General features: G+C 42.5%; 1 protein-coding gene across 2 annotated transcripts in view; it reads left to right on the top strand.

The window, feature by feature from the left end:
- EHF (ETS homologous factor) overlaps positions 1-24,740 on the top strand; it is a 115,656-nt gene that overhangs the window by 72,292 nt on the left and 18,624 nt on the right. For both annotated transcript variants that reach the window (XM_086959594.1, XM_086959593.1), the window contains 3 exons: positions 8,716-8,815; positions 11,727-11,975; positions 14,844-14,903. In XM_086959594.1, the coding sequence (XP_086815720.1) occupies positions 8,719-8,815; positions 11,727-11,975; positions 14,844-14,903 (406 nt within the window). In that variant the 5' untranslated portion in view covers positions 8,716-8,718. The remainder of the gene's footprint in view (positions 1-8,715; positions 8,816-11,726; positions 11,976-14,843; positions 14,904-24,740) is intronic.

The raw sequence follows: 24,740 nt of genomic DNA on the forward strand, positions 1-24,740 counted from the left end.
CTGTCACTGATGCACAGGAGTGCATCCAGCTGTGCCCCCCCACCAGACATGACTGAGAGTGCCACTGTCACTGATGCACAAGAGTGTAGCCATCAGTGCCCCCCCACCAGACATGACTGAGAGTGCCACTGTCACTGATGCACAGGAGTACATCCATCTGTGCCACCGCAGCAAGACATGACTGAGAGTGCCACTGTCACTGATGCACAGGAGTGCATCCATCTGTGCCCCCCCACCAGACATGACTGAGAGTGCCACTGTCACTGATGCACAGGAGTGCATCCATCTGTGCCCCCCCACCAGACATGACTGAGAGTGCCACTGTCACTAATGCACAAGAGTGCATCCATCTGTGCCCCCCCCACCAGACATGACTGAGAGTGCCACTGTCACTGATGCACAGGAGTGCATCCATCTGTGCCCCCCCACCAGACATGACTGAGAGTGCCACTGTCACTAATGCACAAGAGTGCATCCATCTGTGCCCCCCCACCAGACATGACTGAGAGTGCCACTGTCACTAATGCACAGGAGTGCATCCATCTGTGCCCCCCCACCAGACATGACTGAGAGTGCCACTATCACTGATGCACTAGAGTGCAGCCATCTGTGCCCCCTTCCCCACAAGACATGACGGAGAGTGCCACTTCATCAGTGAAAGATGGAAGTATTACCAATGAAGAGGCACTTCTACTCATAAACCAGAGGAGAGGGCAATAGGTTATAAAATGTGACCCTAGAGAATTTAGGGGCATATTATCAACGATATACCATGATTATCGCAAAGCGCGCTCAGCGCTGTATATTTTATCGCCGGATTTCCTCGCTGTGATAGCGTGATATTATCAACGCGTATCGCAAAGGCGATAGGAAATCCAGGGATAGCGGGTGAAACCAGCAATAGCGTGAGAATTCCAGTGCTAAATTAACGGAGCTACAGAAAAGCTTGCTAATAGGCAAGTGTGTCCATACCTAACAATCCACCCCCCATTGAAAAGATGGTGAAGTCTACTTTTTTTCAGGCGTTAAATTCCAGCGATAAGCTCGGTTAGCGTGACATTCCTTTTCGGTTCGCAGGCATTGATAATAGAGGGAAGTTGTGTTTGCAACTTTTTCTATGGAGTTTGAGTCAGGAACGTCTACAGGGCGTGTCATTAGCGAAATATAACGCTGACATGCAAAGTGGAGATAAGATGGCTGCTAACTCAAGGAAATACGCTTTAGCGTGTCCTTGATGATAGCGCAATATTTATAATCGCTGCTTTTTAGGCAAAAACGGACGCTAAAGCAGCATAATTGGGCTTGATAATATTCCCCTAAAGTCAAAATTAGCAAATGAACATTATGATAGTTTAACTATGATGATGTAATTATACGGGTACTTAACCTCATTTGCTGTGTGCCATTTTTATTTTATTCCATAGGGCTAAAAGTCTATGGTGTGATATCTTTTACTGGATTAACCAAAACAGTCACGTGGTGGGGGTACATCGCATCATATTTGGACGTCCAGGTCACCCGACGGCGCTAACCAGACAACTGGGAGGCTAAACAGCCAACTAAGAAACACACTTTTTTTCACTGACGATGAATTGACAACTGCATGCACCACTGTATTTTTAATAGAGCGCATTCCAATTTTTAGCCTCAGTGAATATAGGAGAAAAATCACATTACAGGCATTGGTTGTTAGTTACAATTATTTGTACTGTTTCGCATTCAAGGGTGAGTGAAATAATATTGATATACGCTGATCAGAGTATCTACAGTGGTTTATTTAAACATGGCATTTGTTAGACATCTTAACATAGCAATAAAATATTAATACAAATGGATGGTGCATGGCTGTGTTGTCCACAGGACAGCTAAGTCCGATTTTCAATGATGTGTACAGCACATTGCAGCCATTAAACGCCACTCGAGAGTCGATCATCATTCAAATGAGTTCTATATTTAATACCTAACTTAAAGCACATGAAACAAGCACTGAAAAAAGCAGCAGGCCTGGCATTTGTAAAGAAAGTGCTTCCTCACTGGCTGGAGAGTTGCGTATGAGGGTGGGTAAGTGGGTAAATGCATGAGTGAGAATGGTTATATTTACTGGTCTCAGAACAGGAGGTGCAGCAGGACGAAAGGTGCAGCCGAGCAGAAGGTGCAGCAGAACGAGAGGTCCGGAGATTGGCTAGAGGTTCAGAAGAACAACGAAGATGAGCAGCGAATAAGAACGGCTGGAGACTAAGAGATGCAGGTGCATAAAACTGGTGAGAGGTGCAAGAGAATAAGAGATACAGGTGCATAATACTGGTGAGAGGTGCAAGAGAATAAAAGTTGCAGGTACATAATACTGGTGAGAGGTGCAAGAGAATAAAAGTTGCAGGTGTATAAAACTGGTGAGAGGTGCAAGAGAATAAGAGATACAGGTGCATAATACTGGTGAGAGGTGCAAGAGAATAAAAGTTGCAGGTACATAATACTGGTGAGAGGTGCAAGAGAATAAAAGTTGCAGGAAACGTTCCTTTTCCCCCAGAATGACTAACATCTCTGGATGCGGTTCAGAGGAGGTCTGTCTGTGTGTACACTTAGCGCTGGGACGCTCAAGGGCAGCCATGCGCTTTAGAAATTCTTTTTCATTTCATTTCATTTCATTTCATTTCATTTCAGGTGCATAAAACTGGTGAGAGGTGCAAGAGAATAAGAGATACAGGTGCATAATACTGGTGAGAGGTGCAAGAGAATAAAAGTTGCAGGTACATAATACTGGTGAGAGGTGCAAGAGAATAAAAGTTGCAGGTACATAATGCTGGTGAGAGGTACAAGAGAATAAGAGATGCAGGTGCATAGTGCTGGTGAGAGACGCAAGGGTATAAAATATGCAGGTGCGGTATACTGGTGAGAGGTGCAAGCGAATAAGAGATGCAGGTACATAATACTGGTGAGAGGTTCAAGAGAATAAGAGATGCAGGTACATAATACTGGTGAGAGGTTCAAGAGAATAATAGATGCAGGTGCATAGTGCTGGTGAGAGACGCAAGGGTGTAAAAGATGCAGGTGTGTTATACTGGTGAGAGGCTCAAGATAATAAAATGTAGAGGTGCATGATACTGGAGAGAGGTGCAAGGGAATAAAAGATACAGGTGCATAATACTGGTGAGAGGTGCAAGGGAATAAAAGATGTAGATGCATCATACTGGTGAGAGGTGCAAGGGAATAATAGTTGCAGGTGCTTAATACTTGTGAGAAGCGCAAGGGAATAAAACACGTAGACACATCATACTGGTGAGAGATGCAAGAGAATAAAAGATGCAGGTGCATCACACTGGTAAGTGGTGCAACAGATTAAGAGATGCAGGTGCATCATACTGTTAAGGGGTGCAAGAGAATAAATGATGCAGGTGTATTATACTGGTGAATGGTGTAACAGAATAAATGTTTCAGGTGCATCATACTGCTGAGAGGTGCAACAGATTAAGAGGTGCAGGTGCATCATTCTGGTCAGAGGTGAAGAGAATAAAAGACGCATGTGCATCATACTGGTGAGAGGCGCAAGAGAATTAACGTTGGAGGTGCAACATACTAGTGAGAGGTGCAAGAGAATTAACAATGCAGGTGCATAATACTGGTGAGCGGTGCCACAAATTAAGAGGGGCTGGTGCATAATACTTGTCAGAAGTCTAAAAGAATATATGATGCAGTTGTATCATACTGGTGAGAGGTGCAAGAGATTAAGAGGTGCAGGTGCATCATACTGGTGTGAGGTGCAAGAGAATAATGATATAGGAGCATCTTACTAGTGACAGATGCAATTGAATAAGAGATGCAGGTGCATCATACTTGTAAGAGGTGTAAGAGAATAAACGATGCAGGTACATCATACTGATGAGAGGTGCAATAAAGTAAAAGATGCAGGTGCAGCATACTGGTAAGAGGTGCAAGAGAATAAAAGACGCAGGTGCATCATACCAGTGAGAGGTACAAGAGAAGAAAAGATGCAAGTGCATCATATTGGGAATAGTTGTGGTGCAAGCTTCCATCACACATGCTTATTTTCACTTTCCTCTTGTCCTTAAACAACCATGGACAGATAATATGGGGTGCTGTGGGAAATTCTATTTTGGACCTAAACATACGAATTGTAAAGCACACATTCATCCCTCTGTAGTTACTGGTGCTGAGTAATAAATATTTAGTGATACCCATCTCAATGCTATTCATTTGATCGACCTCAGAAGGTTGAAAGACTGAGTGAACCCAACTGGATTTGAACATGTGAACCTGAGGTCAACACAGATCCTTGGAGTGAACGAATAAGTCCACTGAGCCACTAGTGCCTCTATGGTTGGAAGAGCTATGGGCTGATGTTGCACGATCCTCTGATGACACCCATGGTACACACAACACACTATTAACGGACAAAATAATTTTAACGAAACAACCCTTGTACTTGTGCTTTGTAGATTTAAGATCAGCTTTCGATTGTGTGCACAGATATCTTCTGTGGAGAAATTTTCAGGAAAAAAATATTCCAGATAAATTATTAAAACTAATTCAACTTTTGTACACCAACATCATGGGTAAGAGTATGGATGGCCAGACATTACCAAAGGAAATATTAACGACAGCAGGTCTCAGGCAGGGGTGCGTATTGGCCCCTTTACTTTTTAATTTGTTTTTTAGCGGACCTAAGGGCTGTTTTGAATTAAATAAATGCACATCCACCCAAATTAGCTGGTAAACAAATATCTAATCTGCTATATGAAGACAATGTTATTCTCCTGAGACAAACCATAGTGGGGTTGCGACGCTTAATAGATCGAATATCTTCATACTCAGAAGTAAACGGGATGGTGATAAACGAAACAAAGACTAAAGTAAGACTAACAGATAAATTCAAAGACTTTCTGGAGAATATCCAATTAGAACAAGTCAAATCATACAAATACTTGGGTATATTATTCGACGATAATAGAAACTTTCACCCGCAAAAATTAGATATATAAAGGAAAGCAAATGCTTTGACAGCAGCATTCAGGATCCTGCAGAAATCATTAGGTAATCCTACTTATCGCCCCTTATTAAGATTATATGAACAAAACTCCTACCTAGCTTAACATAAAAAAGTGAGGCTCTAAGTGGAAAAGATACTGTGATTATAAACAATGCAGTTTCAAAAACTTTTAAATCCCTTTTTCACCTACCAAATAATGCATCACAAGCACAAATAAGGTTGGAGTTTGGTTTACATAATCAGTTGTACGCAAGAAAGGGACAATTTATCAAAGTATTGAACAGGATAAAAAATGATCACGAAAATTAAATGTCGCAGCTATTATGGCAAGAAATAAATGAAAACAGAAAATTACAATCCTGGAAATATTTAAATACAGCGCTGGGAGAATTAGATGTGATGTCAATCTGGATAACTACAATAACCAAGGAATCGTTCAAAAAAGCAATCAATAAACTAACAAATCATCTATCAATTGTACGAGATAAAGATATATTTGCGAAAAGAAAACATGCATGGCCAATAATGAGTGGGTGTTCAAAAAAGAAGATTCAACCATATTTAGAAACACCATGTTCATTAAAAAACAAACAAATCTTTATAAAGGCACGATTTGGTGTCCATGGATAAAGTCGGAAGAGGACACATTATTTAGACTATGTAAAACAGGAGAAGAGAATATTATTCACCTATTATGTATCTGCCCTGAACTGCAAACTGAAAGAAAAAACATACTTTTTAATGCTCGAGGAATAAGGTCATGTAGGCAAGCATTGAAAATGTGTCTGCATTCTGAGGATTTAATCATGAATTCTGCTTTTGTAGGAGCCAAATTGGAAGATCACAATTAAGAAACCACTAGCACAATATACATTTTTTTTATATTATGAAATGAATATTTTAAAAAAATATATTGCAAAAATGGATTTTACCTAACGCAACTGGCTTAAATCAAATTAGATGCTGCATTTTATTCTTGTTTTAGTTGTTTTATATTGTATTATATATTACATGTTTAATGCCTCATTGTAAGATTTAAAGTAATCAAACAATAAAGAATTTGCATTATTATTAGACAGGACACACAGGTGTAGCACCTGTAGCACACACATGTGGTGCTGTGTTATCCTATATCGTTTGTTGATAAAAATACCCATCTCTTGAGGTTTCACTTTTGCCTTCTATATGTGCTCGTAGTTGGTCCTACGTCGCCCCCTAGACTTTGTGGTTATCCAAGAACGGTTCTTTTATTGAATAATGCTTTGCAGAGTTTTTGCCTTGTCCCTTGAAAATCCTAGCTGTTAAAGTTAGAAGTTGTCATCCTGTCTCAGTACAAAAGCCGAACGTCCTCACTTTCCTTTCACTAAAGTATTGTAAAGGAGCGCTACTTTGTAGTGGAGGCTGATTGGGGAATCACGTTAATTTGCATTTGACAATAACATTTCAAGAGAACCGCCTTTGAGTGCATGTGTGTGGTTGCAAGGCAGCCTTCTTGTAATGCTATCTGTTATACTTTGCCGAACACCATTCAAAGATAGCTACCTGTTTGTACACACCTATGCACATGCATGGGTACTCATCTCAGAATTATTTTTGCTATAAAGTATAACAAAAACCAAATATGTGTTTTGTTATAAAGTATGTCACAGGTGCACGCACACATATGTACATGGAGTGACGGCCATCTTGGAATGGACTTAAACCTCATTTAAAGGTGGGCTAATGCTGCAGCACTGCAAGTGGAAGAAAGAGCAATTATAGCACATGGTAGGGGAGAGACTGTGCCCTTGTAAAAGAAAAAGTTAATAAAAGGGAAAAATATTTTTTAATATAGGGGATCGGGGATGGAGTCCGGGGAGTAATCATGGTATTGTAGATTCTGCTTGTGTACTGATGTGCTGACTTTTGTTCCCAACAACGCTATTTTCTAATATGCTTATCGAACACTGTCTATTGCGTTATGGTACTATGAGCTATGTTAATAAAAATAGTTTTAAAAAAAAATAAATAAAAAAAAGGGGGAAAGATTTTTTTAATGCAAAGGATACACACTGGCCCACAAGCTCTTGGTAAATACTGTCTCTCACAACGAAGGGACACATGGATACAGTGAGCTGCCCTATTATCCTGTACTGTACGCTGTGGAGGGTGGAACCAAAAAGTGAACTACCAGTGGATGAAGGGGGCTCACTGAAAGTCTCTTATGTATATATGTTTATGTTTGTATTTTTAAAGAATTTTGGTGTTAAAAAAATAAATTCTAATGCCAGACCTAAGAAGTTGTAGGTGTGCAGAACAAGAATACTAGTTTTCTAGTATGAAGGTCTCTATATCGTATCCATGGTTGGGTCAGCTGAGTCCTTTATCCTTTCCCAGTCTCCACCCTTGTTAGTTGGAAAGATAATGTTTTATTCTCTGTGACTCTGGGGTGTTAGTCAGCAAAGTTTCTCTCCCAGGCTTTGCCCCTAACTTACAGGAGAAGAGTGCTCTTGTCCTGGTCAACTCCATCAAGGCCACTTGCTCTCCCTTCTGATGATAGTTGAGATGAAGGTTGGTTCCCTTCTTTGGAGGGCATAGCGGTGGGCAACATATTTAACAGATGTTTGTTTCTTACCAGCCTCATTTCTGAGTATCAACGGACAGCAGGAAATTGAAAAAAGAAACCAGGGAGGTGAGGCAGCTAAAGAAGGGGTTCTTTTGGGGGCTGAGAGAATAGTTTGTATATATGTGGCAATTCTGTACGAGGGGACACCTTTTTGGTTAAACTACACAGATGACATATTGCAGCATGTGCCCTGGCTTTTCAGGCCAATAGCAAATCTCACTGTTGCCTGGCACATCTCTGCCCTAAACACACGTTTGGGGAGGGCCTGGTATTCAAGGGTATTCCTAGGAATTCTATCCTTTTTTCTGGCAGGGTAATGTGTCGTAGGGGAGTTAGTGTTGTTCAGCCCTGCATACTGCTTGGCGTGACATGTGCCTAAGAGTAGTCATTGCTATTCTGCTCTATATGCAGTGTGGCGTACTGCCCTTTGTCCAAGGCTAGTTGAATATATCCTGCCCAGTCACTGTTCATGGTTGGAATGAGTTAATGTCCAAGTGTCATCAATGTGATTTTGCCCTACACAATGGTTGGCGGGGGCCTGTGTCCAAGGGTAGTCGATTGTATTCTGCCATGTGTCCTAGATCGGTGCGGGTTTTTGTACACGGTTAGCTGACAGTGTCCTACCCCACATATTGTTTGTGGGAAGGGCTAGCGTCTAAGCATAGCCGATGATATCGTTCACTACACTGGTTAGAGAGGGAGAACGTCCAAGAGTAATTAATGCTGTTAAGAGTCACATTGTATTTTTTACTTTGTTGTGTCGCGGGTTTGGGTTCTTTCCAGGTTTCTGCCTCCAGGATTACTCGAACGAGGACTATCATTTTTCACTGGTATCATAAGCAATTGTTCCCTTCTGTACCAGTGCCAGGCTTCAATACCCGGTGTTATGCAAACTAAAATTTGATATGGAAATACGTGCACTAGACAATGTGTCTGGTGGAGAAGCAGAGAGACCGGTATTGTTCCTTCTCCTGGTCTTGTGACACAGGTTACTCCCTAGGCATTTTATTAACACACTTTTCTTCCCTCAATTGGAGACAGCACTGCTGGAAGAGTAGTCTTTAGAATACTGACCAAGTGGTTTTTACACCCTTTTCTCTTACAGAACATGATTTTGCAAGGAAGCAACATAATGAATATTAACTCAAGCAGCAACCCGCTGGGTCATCAAGCTACCTGGTCACATGGATATCCCTCGTGTGACGGTAGGATTCGCCAATTTAGCTATTCATCTCTTAATCTGTCTGTCCGTTTGTCGATGTGTTTGTGTATCTGTCAGACTATCTTGAGTTTAGGGGATAGCCGCAACGTAAATTGAGTAGTAGAGCGCTACTATTAAGGGTGACATCTCTGCATGTTTGTCTGTCAGCCTGTCTTTCCAACATACCAGCACCCTACACGAGACAGAGATGTGTTGACTGTCAATGGTTCCCTTTGTGATACTAGCTTACCATTGTCCATGGAACATGTCAAGTAGGCCTTACACGCTGAGATCTCACTAGGCTACACTGGAGACTGAGGGCATGATTTAGAGCAAGGGAGAAAGGTTACTCCATCACAAACATGGCGTGTACCGGTCTGCCTTATTACAAGTGCCTTATATCCTGTGGCACTCGCCATAAGGTGGACGGAATATCCACCATATTGAGACGCCGTAACCCATCCTCCTGACTCTAAATTTGGCCCTTAGACTTTCATCATCTAGAGAAAACCTCTTTATTTGTTTTAACTTCTCGTGGTCGATGGACAGCTCAGGTGGAAACCCATTGGTAGCACTCATTTTGTAAATTGCTTCTAAATTGTGGAAAAAGAAAAAAATATTATAAGATTAGACGGTATGTCTTTTTTATAAACTGTGGTTCTTATTATGGCTTTTCACTGTCTTTCTGTGTTAATATATTTTCCTCCATCCATCGTTATAGCCTCTTAGCTTTTCATGTATTCAATATTAATCTCTCAATACATCTTATTCTCTTTCGATCCACTTTAATATTTTTAATTGTTATCTCTTATCTCTATTCCATTGTGTTCTACCAATACATGTATACTCTTTCTGTCAATTGTGATATATTTTAATCTTTGTATTTATTCGGTAATGTTCTAGCTATACATTTCTGCTCACTATTTTGTATCTTTATATCAGTTTCAATGGCATAATATATATTTTTACTATATATTGCATAGTATTTCTGTGTTTCCACTACTAAGTTAGACTGCAGAACCAAACTGACTACACAAGTCAAGTGCAGTGTTAATTTCCACAGCCTATAATCTAACTATCTATTCTATAAGGAGGAATTCACCATTCACCGTACCACTCCATATAATAAGTACTCACAAAAAGGTAACCAGATGTGTACCTACACTACTCACCAGACATTCACAGTGATGGGGAGGGACAGTTGCACACATGTGTTAAGACAAGAACCCTCACTCACCCTAAGGTGACATGCTACATCATTGGGTTCCCTCTTCCACACTGGGAGTGCAAGGTACCCAGTGTGGGCTACAACTCCCCACAGGAGAGGAGTGTGAGGTATTTTATGTCATCCAATATAGGGCACAGTAAGGGGAAGAGTGCAACAATCAAATGTGGGTTAAAACTATCTTCTGGTTGACAAAGTCAATCCTTTATTAGTGTCCCTAATGAATAGATTAAAATCAGCTCCATGAAAACAGGGATATGGATGCTCCCTATTAGGATCAGGTCAACATGTTTCTGCCTTGATAGACTGACAAGGTTCTTGGAATTCCTCAGGACGTTTCACTTTGTCACTCTGCTTAATAAGTGTGAAAAAATAATTATAAAGAAGTTACCATACTATTATTGGTATGGCATTTTCAGTGGTACCAGCTTATAGGCTGGTCCACATTCTGTAAGGATATAAGAACACACATCAAAATACAGTATGCATTTTATTTTAAAACCCAGTAAACCGGTCCTCGGAAGCTTGTTTCTGGTCCAGGGAGGGCCTTGCTTTGCAGTTCAGTCTAGACTGTTCCCATGAGGCACAGGGTCAAGACTGATTTGCATATGGCTGATCTAAACTGGGGTGGCAAGGTGAGTAAAAGAAATATGTATTTAACCCAGATCTGTTGACTGGGGGTGAATGGGTTGATTTGTTTTGCATTCCGTTCATCATTTGTGTGTCTTTTGCTATTAATTCACGTCATATTGTTGGCGTTCTTATGCAGGATTTATAGAAAGCGAAACAGGAAATAAATGGCTCAGACATGGCAAGACGTTTAGTTGATAGCTGTTTCGCCAAGCTGCATTCGTAGCATAAAAAAAGCTTGCAAAGCTATATACAGTTCATAACAAACTTATTTACCATTTACAAAATCGCATAGCAATTCCAAAGGCTGCTTGAAAAAAAAGACAATTTTTTTTGTCGCATTAATCTTTAGTAGGTTTCTGAATTTTTAGAGATAGTATTTCATACTCCCTCTGCCCTTCCCCTGTAGAGTGCGTCCAGTATGAGCCAGCGAATGTATTGATACATCTTACTGTCTAACCCTCACTACTATGTCTCCTCCTGCTACTCCTCATTTTTAGCAGACTGGGGAGTAGGCACAAGGAGATATGATGTGCTCAGGATCACACAGTTTGGTCAGATTAGTAAACCAGAATTTGTACCTTAGGTATTCCGAATTATGAACTGGGAATGTATGTGGCCAGATGTGGTCTGCGGCCGTTATATATTGCGTTATATATTAATAGCTAAATGCAAACAGTTTACCTGCTACCATTGTTCTTCAGGAAAAAGAATCATATTGTATTAATTGATAATAACCATTTGTTTATGCTTCTCTGGGCATAAAGTTTATAATTCTGTAAATAATAGACACTAGTGTTGTCTAACTCAATGAGAGTTTTTATCGACATCAGAAGAATAAAAGGCTGAAACAAGGTTCTTAACAGCAGTTAGACCCTGGTTTCATTCTATCATTCTTTCTTTGACCAAACATTACACACAGGTCTCTGAATCAGGGATATTAACTAAAGAAGGTATCTCATTGGCTCCCGATAATATAGAGAACACACTCAATTTTCATTGAACCAGAAGACCCAAACTAGAACCTAAATATGATGAAAGCTTCTCTGTCCATTTCCAGTTTCAACAGGTTTCTTTGGTGGCAGTCAATGGCACGAGCTACACCCTCAGTACTGGACAAAATTCCAGGTGTGGGAGTGGCTGCAGCACCTCCTGGACACCAACCAGATGGACGCCAGCTGCATCCCCTTTCAAGAGTTCGACATCTGCGGAGAGCGGCTATGCAGCATGACGTTGCAAGACTTCACCCAGGCAGCGGGATCTGCAGGCCATCTTCTCTACAACAGCATCCAGAGCCTGAAGTGGCATGGTAAGTATACCTGCCTGGATCCACGCGTGCCCGCCATATCTGATAGGGTGCAGCCTGAAGTTCCCCGGCTTTAGAGCAGTGCGACAGGTGTGGCCGCACTGGGCGCTGACCTGTAGAGGGACGCTGACCTCAGAGGGGGCACTGTTTTTAGCAATAACCTAGGATTGGAGAGATGAGGGGCACTTTTGCCTGGTGGTAGTGAGAGAATCACAAGAGGCGGTCATGAGGTGTGGGGGCGGCAAAAAAGACTGTCACACCAGGCGCCACCAGCTCTAAAGCCAGCCCTGTATATAGATAGAAATGGGATTTCTGGTTGGCTAGGGCATGCGTCTAAGCCAGGCAGAAACCACCACTCTAGTCATAGCAGACGTTGCACCCACTTAATGTGCCAACGTCACAAACTGTGCGCAGGCGTTGCAATGGCAGAGGCCTGAGACTGTTTTGAAAGGCGACTTTGTTGGTTGGCTCAAGCAGCGCTGCAAGCCACCAGTAGTATTTAATTTACTGGCCCCGGTATATGGGATACCACTTTACAAGGGACTGATAGGTAAATTAAATACCCAAACAGGTGTAGACCAATCTTACCACATTTACCATAGAGAGGACATGCACTTTACACTGGACAGCAGTGATAAATTGGCCAGAGTCCTAAAACCACCAAAACCAGGTCAGAAAAAATACCAGGTAGGCAAAAAGTTCAGGGATGACCCTGTAAAAAGGGCCAAGTCACACATACACACACACACACATATATATTTATTTATATATATAACCAAGACTACGGCTGTAGTCGAACCGCGTCATACCTAGCTGCCAGAATAAACACCTTACCTGCTTCAATCAACCTGTGGGCTCGCCTGATTTCTGTTTCTGCTTCACCAAATATATATATATATAGAGAGAGAGAAATAGTTGTATAAATAGATATAGATACATATATATATATTCACTTAAAAATAAATCTTTCAGAGATGTTATAGTAGGAAATATAATTTTTTTTAAACACTTAAATTCACTGAAAAAGCCAAAGGTTACTGGGAAGATATAGTTAGAAAATAGACTAAAAAAAACGCTTAGAAATTCACTGAAAAAACCGAAGGTTATAAGGATATTATAGTTACGCTCAGATTTCACACATAAAAAAACATTAAAATTCAGCAGTTACAGTTAAATATAGGTGTTTACATCGCATGTGTTTACAACGCATGAGATTACAACTCGGTTGTTACAACAACCGTGTTGCTACATTGCAGAACCATTACAACGCAAGTCGTTACTACGACCTGCTGTAGGGGATCGCTGGACTTAGGTATAGTATAATTTACTATTCCAACTCCAGTGTGTCTAACAGTAGGGAAGGTGTAGAAACAGTAAGTACTACTCCTTAGTTTAGAGCGCCCTGACAGTAAGTTGTTGTAACGACTTGCGTTATAATGGTACTGCGATGTAACAATGCGGTTGTTGTTATAACCATGTTGTAATTGCATGCGTTGTCACGCATGTGATGTGATTGCTGTTTCCCGTTATAGGTACCTGACCTAGCCCCCATAAGGCACTGCCCATGCCCGTCATATAATACAGCACTCATGAGATGATCACTCTGATTCCAGAGGAATCGTGAAAATAGATCTAACCTTTTCGTGTGCTACTCTTACATGCGCAAGGTGTACACAAAGAAAATAAATGATGTATTTTTAATTGTTTATTGAAAAGCTCTACTCCTTGTAACTAAACAGGAAACTCGATTATTAGAAAGATGAGACACATCATTGTAATATTTCATTAGAAAGGTAAAAAATACAAACAATTCCACCAAGTCAATTGCTCATAATAACACTGATGTTACTCCTTTACTGCTAGTTCCTCTATACAAAAGAGAATGTGTCGGAAGTACACATCTGCCAAGTCTATTGGAGTGGCCCAACCCCATACCTTGGTACTGTATGTCAGAAAGCTGGCCTCAGTGAATTAATGATTGCACTCCTCTCAGAGTTCACAAGCCTGCGCACTCCTCTTGCACAGCTTTCATCCTTCTCAGGATCTCGTACGGGGACAGTGGAACTGCAGCTCAGTCACAGCTCACACCGGGAGGCAGTGAACCTATGACTGACTGCTGCCTGGACACTGTATAAATAATAAACCTACAAGCTCATCACATAGAGATACAAGCATATCTTGGACAGTATACCTAGGGATGAAATATCAAAAGGTAGTTAGAAGAATGGGTTTACTATTCCTAACTCTATGTAACTTGAAGATATATATTGTCACAGTACATATATGTCGAGTAAACTATAGAAAATGTATACTTACTTTTTGCTATTTTGGATTCAATATTTTGTACTTAACATCCGTATGTTTCAGTATTCTGGCTGCGATATTTGGGGGGCAGACTAAAGTGAAAATAAAGGGTAGTGGTGTTTAGTCACCACACACATGGAACACAGGCACTAGAGGCAGCACACTGGAACTGTGATTTTTAATTCACTCACCCCATTTCAGTCAGAGCCTCCTGCCCTGTGGTGCTAGCTTGAATAGGTTTACCAGGCCTGAGCCACTATATACTTGCTATGTTTTGTTGGAACATGTGTGTGCTCTGAGAAAGCCACAAGAGTTGCAGCTTTACATGAGTACCGCAGGAATGTTTTGTGAATTCCAAGAAAGTTAGCTATTTCCTACAAATGAAGGAGTAATACAAAAGGTGCACAATTCTGACTTTTTTCTATATTAGACACAGGGACAAGCATTTTTAAAAAACATTCTACTCTTGATGCTCTTAAATTAAATCTGTTCCGCGTAAGACGTTCCTAAGAATTAACGGATGGTGTAAGTCAGTGTATTTAACCCTCTTTTCTATTCTTATGCTAGGTCAGTGTGGTAGTCAAATGCTCCAGACGTTGAATGCTGTTGTTAAATCTGAACACACAGGTAAGCACTGGCCTAAATGATATGTAATGGTGTAACACAGAATGATGGGGCCGCCCTTGGAGACTATGATGATGGGTCCCGAGTCTCCCATAACTCAAAGACATTCATTGGTCTTGGGCTGAGTGGGACCCCATGAATAGTTGTGGTTCCTCTGCACTGCAGGGGCTACAGGGGCCTGAGTTACTCCCCTGATGAGGTCCATGGCTCTCAGGGTTTAATTTGTGCTGATGGTTGCAGGTGGGACCCACCAGCACTCACTTTTGGGGACCAGGACTTATTTTTCATAATCAGATTTAGTGCCTGATTCATATGTTGGCGGACAGGTTACTCTGTCTCAACGTTAATGGCTATCCCTACCACCGAACTATAAATCCCAGAATACCCATTTGAATTTATATTTTGTCGGACAGGATATCCGTCACCACTGTGACAGAGTAATCCTTCCGCCGACATTTAAATCGGTCTCTTAGACTTCAAATAAGAGAGAGAAAGACAGCAAAGGGGGAAAGAATGGCCTATCTGAGCTCTCCCTGTGTGAGCACTAGGGCTGTGAGCTACTTGAGATCAGTAACACTCATTGCTGCTTTTAAATGTGATTGTACTTCGTTTTAAAATCATTTTAACCTCGTGCTGAAAAATCTTTTTGGGGGCATTTTATTCTATTAGCTTAATGGGAATTCAGTGTCAGGCACTCTAACACCCCCCCTCACGCTATTTCAGCTTTCTTTCGCCTAGCCGCTTTGATTGACTGTAGGCGGCGGCGGGCGCCATCTTTGGTGTGGGCTGGGGCTGCGCTCTAGTCGCGCTGGCCTCCCACCCTCCTCACGGCCTATAAATGAGTACTATTACCAGACGGCGCAGCGGGCTGGCGCAGCGGGCGCGCGCCGAAGCCGCGCCAAAGCCAAGCCCGTCTGCGCCCGTCCGCGGCCGGACACGGCCCAGGGCCATAATCCCTGGTCCTCGACTGCTGTACTCATCCCTGTATTTAAGAGAGCTGAATCCTGGTAAGACACATCAGGATTGTATTCCCGTCTCTCTTACTGCTGTGATGGGCACTCGCCCCCCCCCCGTGTCCAGGTTGCGGCTACCAACTCCCCCAATCACATCTACTAGCCTATCTAGATCTTAATCACGTCCCGTCACATGTTCCAGATAACGCTTCTCTGCATGGCTGTCGAGCCGCGCTCATTAATACGCGCTCACTCCCATGTCACAGTTTTCAGATCAATGAGTTTATTATCACTCATAACCTGGATTTATTATTTGCCACTGAGACCTGGGCAGATGCCGGGTCAGGTCCGGATTTCTGCGACGCTACCCCGGATGGATATAGCGTCGCTAGACATGATAGGCCTATAGGAAGAGGTGGTGGCCTTGCAATTATTTACAAGGACAAATATCGTACCACACTCGACCCTATAAATTCTGCTAACTGTGAATCAGCTGCTTTTGCTATTAGCATTAACCCCAAGCAAGCCCTAAATGGTATAATACTATACCGACCCCCTGGCCCCCGTAACTCTTTTCTCTCCACTTTCTCTGACCTGAATGATAACGTCGTAGGTTCAGAAAAATATACGATACTTGGAGATTTAACTTTCATTTGGAAGAGAAGGACAACTCTGATACTATTCAACTAACTACTGACCTTTCTAAGCTAGGACTGCACCAATTAGTTAAGGGCATTACACATCAAGCTGGACATACCCTTGATGGTCTGTTCACTAATGATCCTGACATTTCCGTGCTGGACATTATTCCCATCACGTGGTCAGACCACAGGGCTATTATATTTCAGCTAGATATACGGACTGTATACCCTTCACTTCCCAGGCCCCGAACTAGGGTGGGGACGCGTGCTTGGAAAAACGCAGACATTCCTCAGATGCTAGATTCCCTGGCCTCCTCCTGTCCTCAGGGAGGAAACACTCCTGCACTATCAGCCACAGATTTCCAGGATTGGATCCGAAGTGCCGCCGATCTAGTGGCCCCAGAGAAACTTACGAGACCTAACAGAGCATCTCCTTCGGCTGCCTGGTATAATGAAGATCTCAGACTTCATCGCCAACACTGTAGGAATCTAGAAAGGCGCTGGAGGAAAGCCTACTGCCCCATAGCCACACAAATTTATAAAGATGCCCTTATGATTTATAAAAAGGCAATTATGGCTCGAAAAACGGTTTTTTTCTCGGCGCGAATTGAGACCACTGCCAACTCTGCCAGAGAGCTGTTCTCTGTTGTCACGACTATGTCTACCCCCCCCTCTGGCCCTGGGGTTGAGCCCTCACAGACCTTCTGTAATGAATTATCCACCTTCTTCACCACAAAGGTGGCAGATATATATGCTTCATTTGAAGGTGACATCAAAACTGAACACAGAGGCGGTACTGTGAAAGAAGTACTTTCTCATCATAATTATGATTCCTTTTCAGGTTTTTCACCTGCCTCACATGATGATGTTATTAAACTCATCTCCACCATTAAATCGGGTTCCCCTCTGGACCCTTGCCCTCCTTCTGTGATGCTAAAACTCACAGAAGTGAGCTCACGCCCCCTTATGGAGATCTGCAACACTGCATTTCAGACAGGCCAATTTCCCAGTATATGGAAGCAGGCTGTTATAAAACCCCTTCTAAAAAAACCTTCCCTAGACCCCACAGCTGTCGCCAGTTATAGACCTATTGCGTGCCTGCCCTTTCCTGCCAAAGTATGCGAATTCCTGATGAATAGACAGCTCTCAGAGTTCGTCGAGACCCACCAACTTCTCGACGAAACGCAGTTTGGTTTTAGGAAAGGGCATGGGACAGAGACTGCCTTGATAAAGGCCTCTGATGAGATCAGGGCGATCATGGATCAGGGAGGGGCGGCTGTCCTCATCCTTTTGGATTTGTCAGCGGCCTTTGACACGGTCGACCATGTCACTCTAGTCGACCGTGTCACAGCCCTGGGGATAAACGGTCCGGCCAAGGATCTCATTTCATCTTTCCTGGCAAACCGTACCCAGACAGTAAGGCTGGGAGATTTCTATTCTCCTATCTCTGCACTCCCTTGTGGAGTTCCACAGGCTCCTCGCTAAGTCCTATGCTATTCAACATCTATGTAGCGGACTTAGCGAGGGTAATAAAGGCCCATGGAGTACGGCTTACATCTTATGCAGATGATACCCAGCTGGTTCTGGGTATCCACAAGGACGGCCTTACTGTGGCAGCCAACTTCCAGAGAGCTATGCTTGAGGTCAGTACCTGGATGGCCTCGAATTGTCTTAGGCTCAACTCGGACAAGACCGAGGTTATGACCTTCGGAAAACTTTCCCCTGAATGGTCCTCTAGTTGGTGGCCGGAAAAGCTCGGCCATCCACCTGTCCCAGTGGAAAAAGCCAGAAATCTGGGAGTCATTTTTGACAGCAAGCTGGCTTTTGACCTCCACACTAACAAGGTCGTGTCGTCTTCATTCTTTATTTTGAAAAAAATTAAGAAGCTGCTGCCTTATCTCCCTCCCTCAGCTGGGAAGACTCTGGTCTCTACCTTAGTCTTCTCCAAAATAGATTATGGAAACGCTCTCTTTCTTCACACCCAGAAGCGTGTCATAACAAAGCTGCAATCCATCCAGAACGCGGCTGCCAGGATCCTCCTAAACATTCTGCGCCGCAAATCCACCACTTTTGGCCTTCGTCAGCTCCACTGGCTGAGAGTTGAGAGCCGCATTAAATTCAAGGCCCTCTGCATTGCATATAAGGCAGTACATGGCATAGGACCCAGGTTCCTGACTGAAGCTCTTCAGTTGTATACTCCCAGAAGGCAATTAAGATCGGCTAACACCAGTCTCCTCCCTGTGCCACGTACAAGAACGGCCACCTGGGGAGATAGACGTTTCCTTGTGGCTACCCCAAAACTTTGGAATCTTTTGCCACTTGCCATCAAAATTGCCCCGAACCTGATGAGCTTCCGCAGGCTCTTAAAAACATGGTTGTTTAACCAGTAAGAGGATGACTGACCCCAGTAGCTCCACAGCGCCGAGACACCCCAGGGTATTTGTTGCGCTATAAAAATTACGTAAATAAATAAATAAATAAATAAGAGAAAGATGGAAAAATAGTGACCAAGCGAGAAAGCAGGGATGAAACAGAACCTGTGAATTTAAGGGATAGGAACTGAATAGTGGTGGGTGTGTTGAAATCAAGACTAGACAACTTTGTTATTCAGCAAACCTAGCATTTGACAGCACCAGAGGCAGGCTACAGACAAAAGCTTTGGTTGCCAGCACTTGTTCTTTTACAAATTAAGTGGTGAATTGCACGCCAATCCTGGCCGACATTAATACCTTTTGTGTAGAGCTGGGAAGACTATTTTCATCACGTACAAAATCCCAGTCAACATTCGTACAGTATATCTACTGCACTGCCAGGTATTGTGTTTGCTTACATCAAACTCTTTGGACATTTTGTAGACTGGGAAAGTCAACCCTTCCAAAGAAATTGGAGCCGTAGAGTGAAACTTGACTTCTAGCCATGGCATCTAAGAAATATTCTTGCAGTGATGCGTTATTTTACATATGGAGCAGACCTTTAGGGAATTAAATACATTTCTGCAGCCTCACCATTAGCCTGTCTCACAAAGGTCTCTCTTTTTGTGTGTGGAGACTCCACACCCGTAAATCTCTTTGTAAATAGCAAACACTCTTATACTAACACAAAAGTGCAAGTTTGCGGTTGTGAAGCAGGCCCCTTGTCCGTGTATCAATGACTTCCTGTAGAAAGCTTTGCAATGATCGTAGAATATTGTGAAATCTGGTTTTAGAGTGTTCTGGATTTAAAAGAGTTTAATCCCATTTTGGTTTGGGTGAAGTAATTGAACCCCTACCAGCTGGCTGATCTTTTAAACTGCCTGTAAGGTGCACCCCATTGTTTTACCTTTGCCGGCCTACATTTCTAGGTAGCACATAAAGTAAGAAGAAAGGGCTGCCACAGTGCAAATATATACTCCTACTCTAACCTTGTGTTTGTTGTCCCTACCTGCAAATATGCCAGAGGGGTAAAAAGATCCTTCTCACAACGAGGAGCTAATTAGTGGAATACACTCTCAAAAGAATTGCAGGAGGTAACAAAGATCCTCAGATCCTAAACTGATTCTGTTTTAAGTGAACACATCCAGCTAGGTCACTACTCAGTATGAGGCTGGATATATACAACCTCAATAGACACTTGTAGCACTCTAAACAGGGAAGGGAAGAAAAGGGAAGGGGAGGTAAGGTATGGGGAGGGAAGTGAAGGGAAATGCAGGGGAGCAGAAGTGAGATGAGGCAAATGGTGGTAGGAGGGAGAGGGGAAGAGAGGAGAGGAGAGGAGAGGAGGGGAGGAGAGGAGAGGAGAGGAGAGGAGAGGAGAGGAGAGGAGAGGAGAGGAGAGATATTCTCAAGATTATAATGATAAAAGTACATGGAATATTAAGACTCATGTATCTGAGAAGTAAATTGAACCAGTTCAATGATTCATAGTGATTTACTATAGGACAAGGAAAACTAAAGACACGCAAAAGATTGTTGATATAATTGTGCCAAAACAAATCAAAATGTAGCGTTGTAAGTGTATGGTTTTGTACTGGGTGATACAGATGGGCAGGCGATGGAAAGGCCCATGCTCAGTCAGTTACTAACAAAGAAGAGTCTACAATAAAGGCACATAGAAAATACATTCTAAATCCGAAGAAAATTACTGTCTTGTATACGTAACTTGGAACACTTGTTGAGCAATGATATTACCTTTAGTATCTAATTTACAGAAGATTATAAGTTACATAGGGGCATTTGTACATGCCCCTTAAGCCACCAGAGCGTTCCATTTTTTGACGCACTTGGGGACTAGCGCCATTTCCCATATTTACTAGGCAGTGCTTAGCAACTTAACTTTGCCCAATACCACCTTGTAAATATACCCCTTTCTGTTGAAATCCTCTGTGGCAAAAGGCCGTGCAATGGATTACACCTCAACACCCATTGCTTTTTGAAGTGTTCTCAGATTTTCAAGGCTGAGGCCGCACCAAAAACGAATTACAGGGAATACCTGGTCTTAGTATGGTGATACAAGGAGAAATTAATGATTCCTCGTGTTTTGCTCTTTCCAGGTGTGATTCTGCAATACACATAGAAAGAGCAAATTACCTTTAATGATTGTTTATGTGCAGGAAGGTGTCCCTTCCTGCACATAAACCGTCGATCCTGCAGCATAGGCTCCCTAGAGCATGGCAGCGGGGGGCCTGCGTTGGACAGCCTCTTTAGTACCAGTGCAAGGGAAAATGCAGTGGTGAGCTGTATTCTTGTGAATACGACGTATCCCTGTGTTTTAAAAATGTCCGAGCGTACAAAATTCTGCACAGAATATATATCGCTGGACCAGATCTAGTACGGATGGGTAGAATGGACAATGGAGAGTGCAGATGTGGATGTGCGGAGGTGGGCTCTTTTATCCATATAATATGGGAGTGTAGGAGTATACAATCATATTGGAAAATAGTGAATCACTGTTGGAAAGTGGGTTATTGGTAGGGGGAAATGTAGGTCTGCCACTGGCAATAAGGCCACTAACACATGATAGGACTCAGCATAGGTCTTAGAAAATTATACCTTTGCTCAACCCTTGGTAACGTGGCTGCGAGCAGACAGGCGACACTTCAAAGACAGGTATGTAAAGCATTCAAAAACACCATTTCAGTAAATAAATAAGACACAACACAAAATAAAAATCCAACACCGATTTATAAGAATAGGTAATATTTGTATCTTTTAAATGACACCAAAACGAAAATAATCCACTGTAGGGTACCAGACATATGAATTTTTAAAGATTAGTCACTTTCTAGTGCTTAGAAATCAACAGTGCCCCTTTAAGTCATTTTGTTTTCTCTGTCAGGGACACACCTTTATAAATTGTTCTGAAGAATTTTCTAATCACTGTAGTGGGCCGCCTTCTTCAGCAAGCGGGTCCAGTTAGAACACCTTCCTGGCGTTCTGCTTGCCGGTCCCAAAGTATCCAACATACAATCCAAGGTTCAGGAATCTCCAAGAGGGTCCTTGAAAGTGTGAAACTTCAATTCCGCCTTCCACTTGAACAAAACCCTTACAAATCCACTGGTACTCCAGGCTTTGAATTCTTTGTGGGGCTATCCAGGTGAGCTCTGTTAACCTGTAGCTTGCAGGGAGTCAACTCTTAGTTCTTTGGCAGCAAGGTAATCCACAGGGCTGTAGTTTCAGATGGTGCAGTCTTCATAGGTCAGGCACAGCAAAATCATTCCAGCCGGGCACTTCTTGCTTCATTACATTTCAAGCAGCAGATCTGGAGGGCTCTGCCCCTCTCAGACACTTATTCAAAATTCTCTGGGTCAAGCACCAGGTCACTGCTGACCAATGAGAGCAGGGCAGCTCCTCATAGTTATGACCACATTTTGTGGAGTGTGGCATTAGTTTGTCCCAGAGTGCATTATTCTTCCAAATCCATAATGGCTGATTTCCTACAAGGAGGGAAGAGCTGGCTAAACACACCCCCTTGGATGTCTTATTTCCACGGACTCTCCCCCTACCATCTGCACATACCTTCCTTAAGCCTAGCCCTGACTCTAGGTCAAGACTGTCAGAGTAGACTGAAACCCAGGCCTCCTCTCTGCCTTTGAAGAGCATAATTTACGATGCCACCTCCTGGCCTGGATTCCTATAGACCAGCACACTGCCCTCCCAGCAGCCTGGCTAATCCACTTAACTCTGACCAATCAGGGCAGTCCACTGAAAGGCTGAATCTGGACTTACAAACAAGAAAGTCTCATTACTTCTTGTATGTACACGTTAGGAGAAATTCAACAATATAATATTGTTGTATTTCTGGGAAGTCTTTGAATGGTCCGGCTAGTACTTTCCTATCAATATTTATTAATCAATCACTTCCTACCATGTTAACCTATGGGCCATGGGGTTTGCAATGGGGAAAATGACTTGGGCCACTTTTCAAGAGCCAGGGATTATAAAACCATATTTAATAAGTTTTTCCCTAATTTCTACAGGACCCCCAAACCCTGTGCCACTAGGGGAGACTTCAGGGGTTCTGAATCTGCAGAAATCATGCAGATTATCCATACCCAATCCTTCTACCATCAAAGTCGAATTTGAGCAGCTCTTTAACACAATATGGGGAAGATATGTAAAATTTCACTTTACCCAGGCACATAACAACTCATTTTATAAGGGTGCTCCTAATAGATAACTGACCCCCCACCCCTGGGATACCTATGGGTGACCCTGGGGGTCCCTAATATGCAAAAACATGGTAGGTTTTTCATTTTTAAGGGCCCTACCCCCAAAGTCGAGTTTGGGAACAATTTAAAGTTTAAAAGGAGCCCTGGACACCAGGGATGCTTTTAAACTGACCTTAGGCTTCAGCACTGCACACATACTAGTGCAGAAAATCTGCTGGCCTCTAATTGTCCTAACCCATGATACTGGAGACTTCTAGGTAGTTTCAATTCCCTGCCCTATTACATACTAGGGGCTTATGGGGTAGGTCATGCTAATTACAGGGGTGCCCCACCATACCATAGTGTACCCTAGTGTATGTGGGGTGTCTTAACTGTATTCTAATGTGTTTCTTTTAGCTTGGCACTGGCCCTGGGCCTGGTTAAACATAGCCCAGGGTCAGTCAGAGTCAGTTACCACCAGTTCCAGTCAGTTGGGAGGTGCCCAGGGCACAGGATGACTTTGCAACAATCACACTCTCCGGGATGCACTCACAGTAGACCTGCAACCCGAAGCCCGCAGATGTATCCTAAAGATTTGTGGACCGAAAGACCTCGCCTCTTGTACCAGGCAATGGGCAACCCTGGCATTAATGATTGCTAAGCTAAACATAGTGCAAAACTGGGGTGCCTTCAAACCGTCGACACTAGACAAATGGGAGAAGACCTGGACTGGTGAATGTTTGGGGAAAAGTCAGTATATGTGGCCAGAGGGTGTCCTGGGAAGTGGAACAAGCTATGGCGGCCTTGGAACTCGTATAGGTGAAATATTTGTATCCCACAAGCAATTCAAAATGGTGATGAAACTTTAGAAATGCCCTAACTGTCACGATTTGTATATTTGTGATTGATTTACCCTAACCCATATTACAAAATTAGACTATTTTCAATTTCTCGCTCTTGTTGCACAAAAATAAGTAATGTCGATTTGTTTACAAAAAAAAGAAATATAAAAAAAAAATTCCGATCGTGGTGCTGCCAAATGTGGCGTAATGCTGCGAAACGCTTTTTTTTTAGGAAAGATGCCCCAGAGTCTTATAATTATTAGATTATAGAAGACAACAGAAAGGTCTAATTTGCACTAACTAGCATACCTAAATAAATGTTGCCCTAATTGAAGCATGTTGCAGCAGTGTTTGAAAACAAAGTGTTCCTGAAGTAGGTACACTATATTCCATTACCAGCACTGAAATGCGTGTCAACCATAATTATTATTTGTTTGAGACCATCAACAGCAGAGTTGTGATTACATCATTTCATACCGTTTACAGTAACTAAATATCCACAAATGATGTATCTATCTATGACGAGTTGTGTTGTATTTTTTGCATTTCAATGAATTTAATAACATATATGTGTCTGTTTGAGATTTCTGAAGTCCATGAAGTGTGAATGAACTTGCTGTAGTAATGTTCGCATTTTAACGGAAAGTGATTGTTGTGGCTAATATTGCATGTGAAAATTAACAAATGTTAACATATTTTGAAGTGTTTCAATAATAGAAATTACTGAACTAAGTGAAAATCTTAGTGTCTGGGATTTTCTTTTGTACTAGGTTTTTAAT

This window comes from Lissotriton vulgaris, chromosome 2_2 (genome assembly GCF_964263255.1).
Source record: "Lissotriton vulgaris chromosome 2_2, aLisVul1.2, whole genome shotgun sequence".
In the NCBI taxonomy this organism is placed as follows: domain Eukaryota; kingdom Metazoa; phylum Chordata; class Amphibia; order Caudata; family Salamandridae; genus Lissotriton; species Lissotriton vulgaris.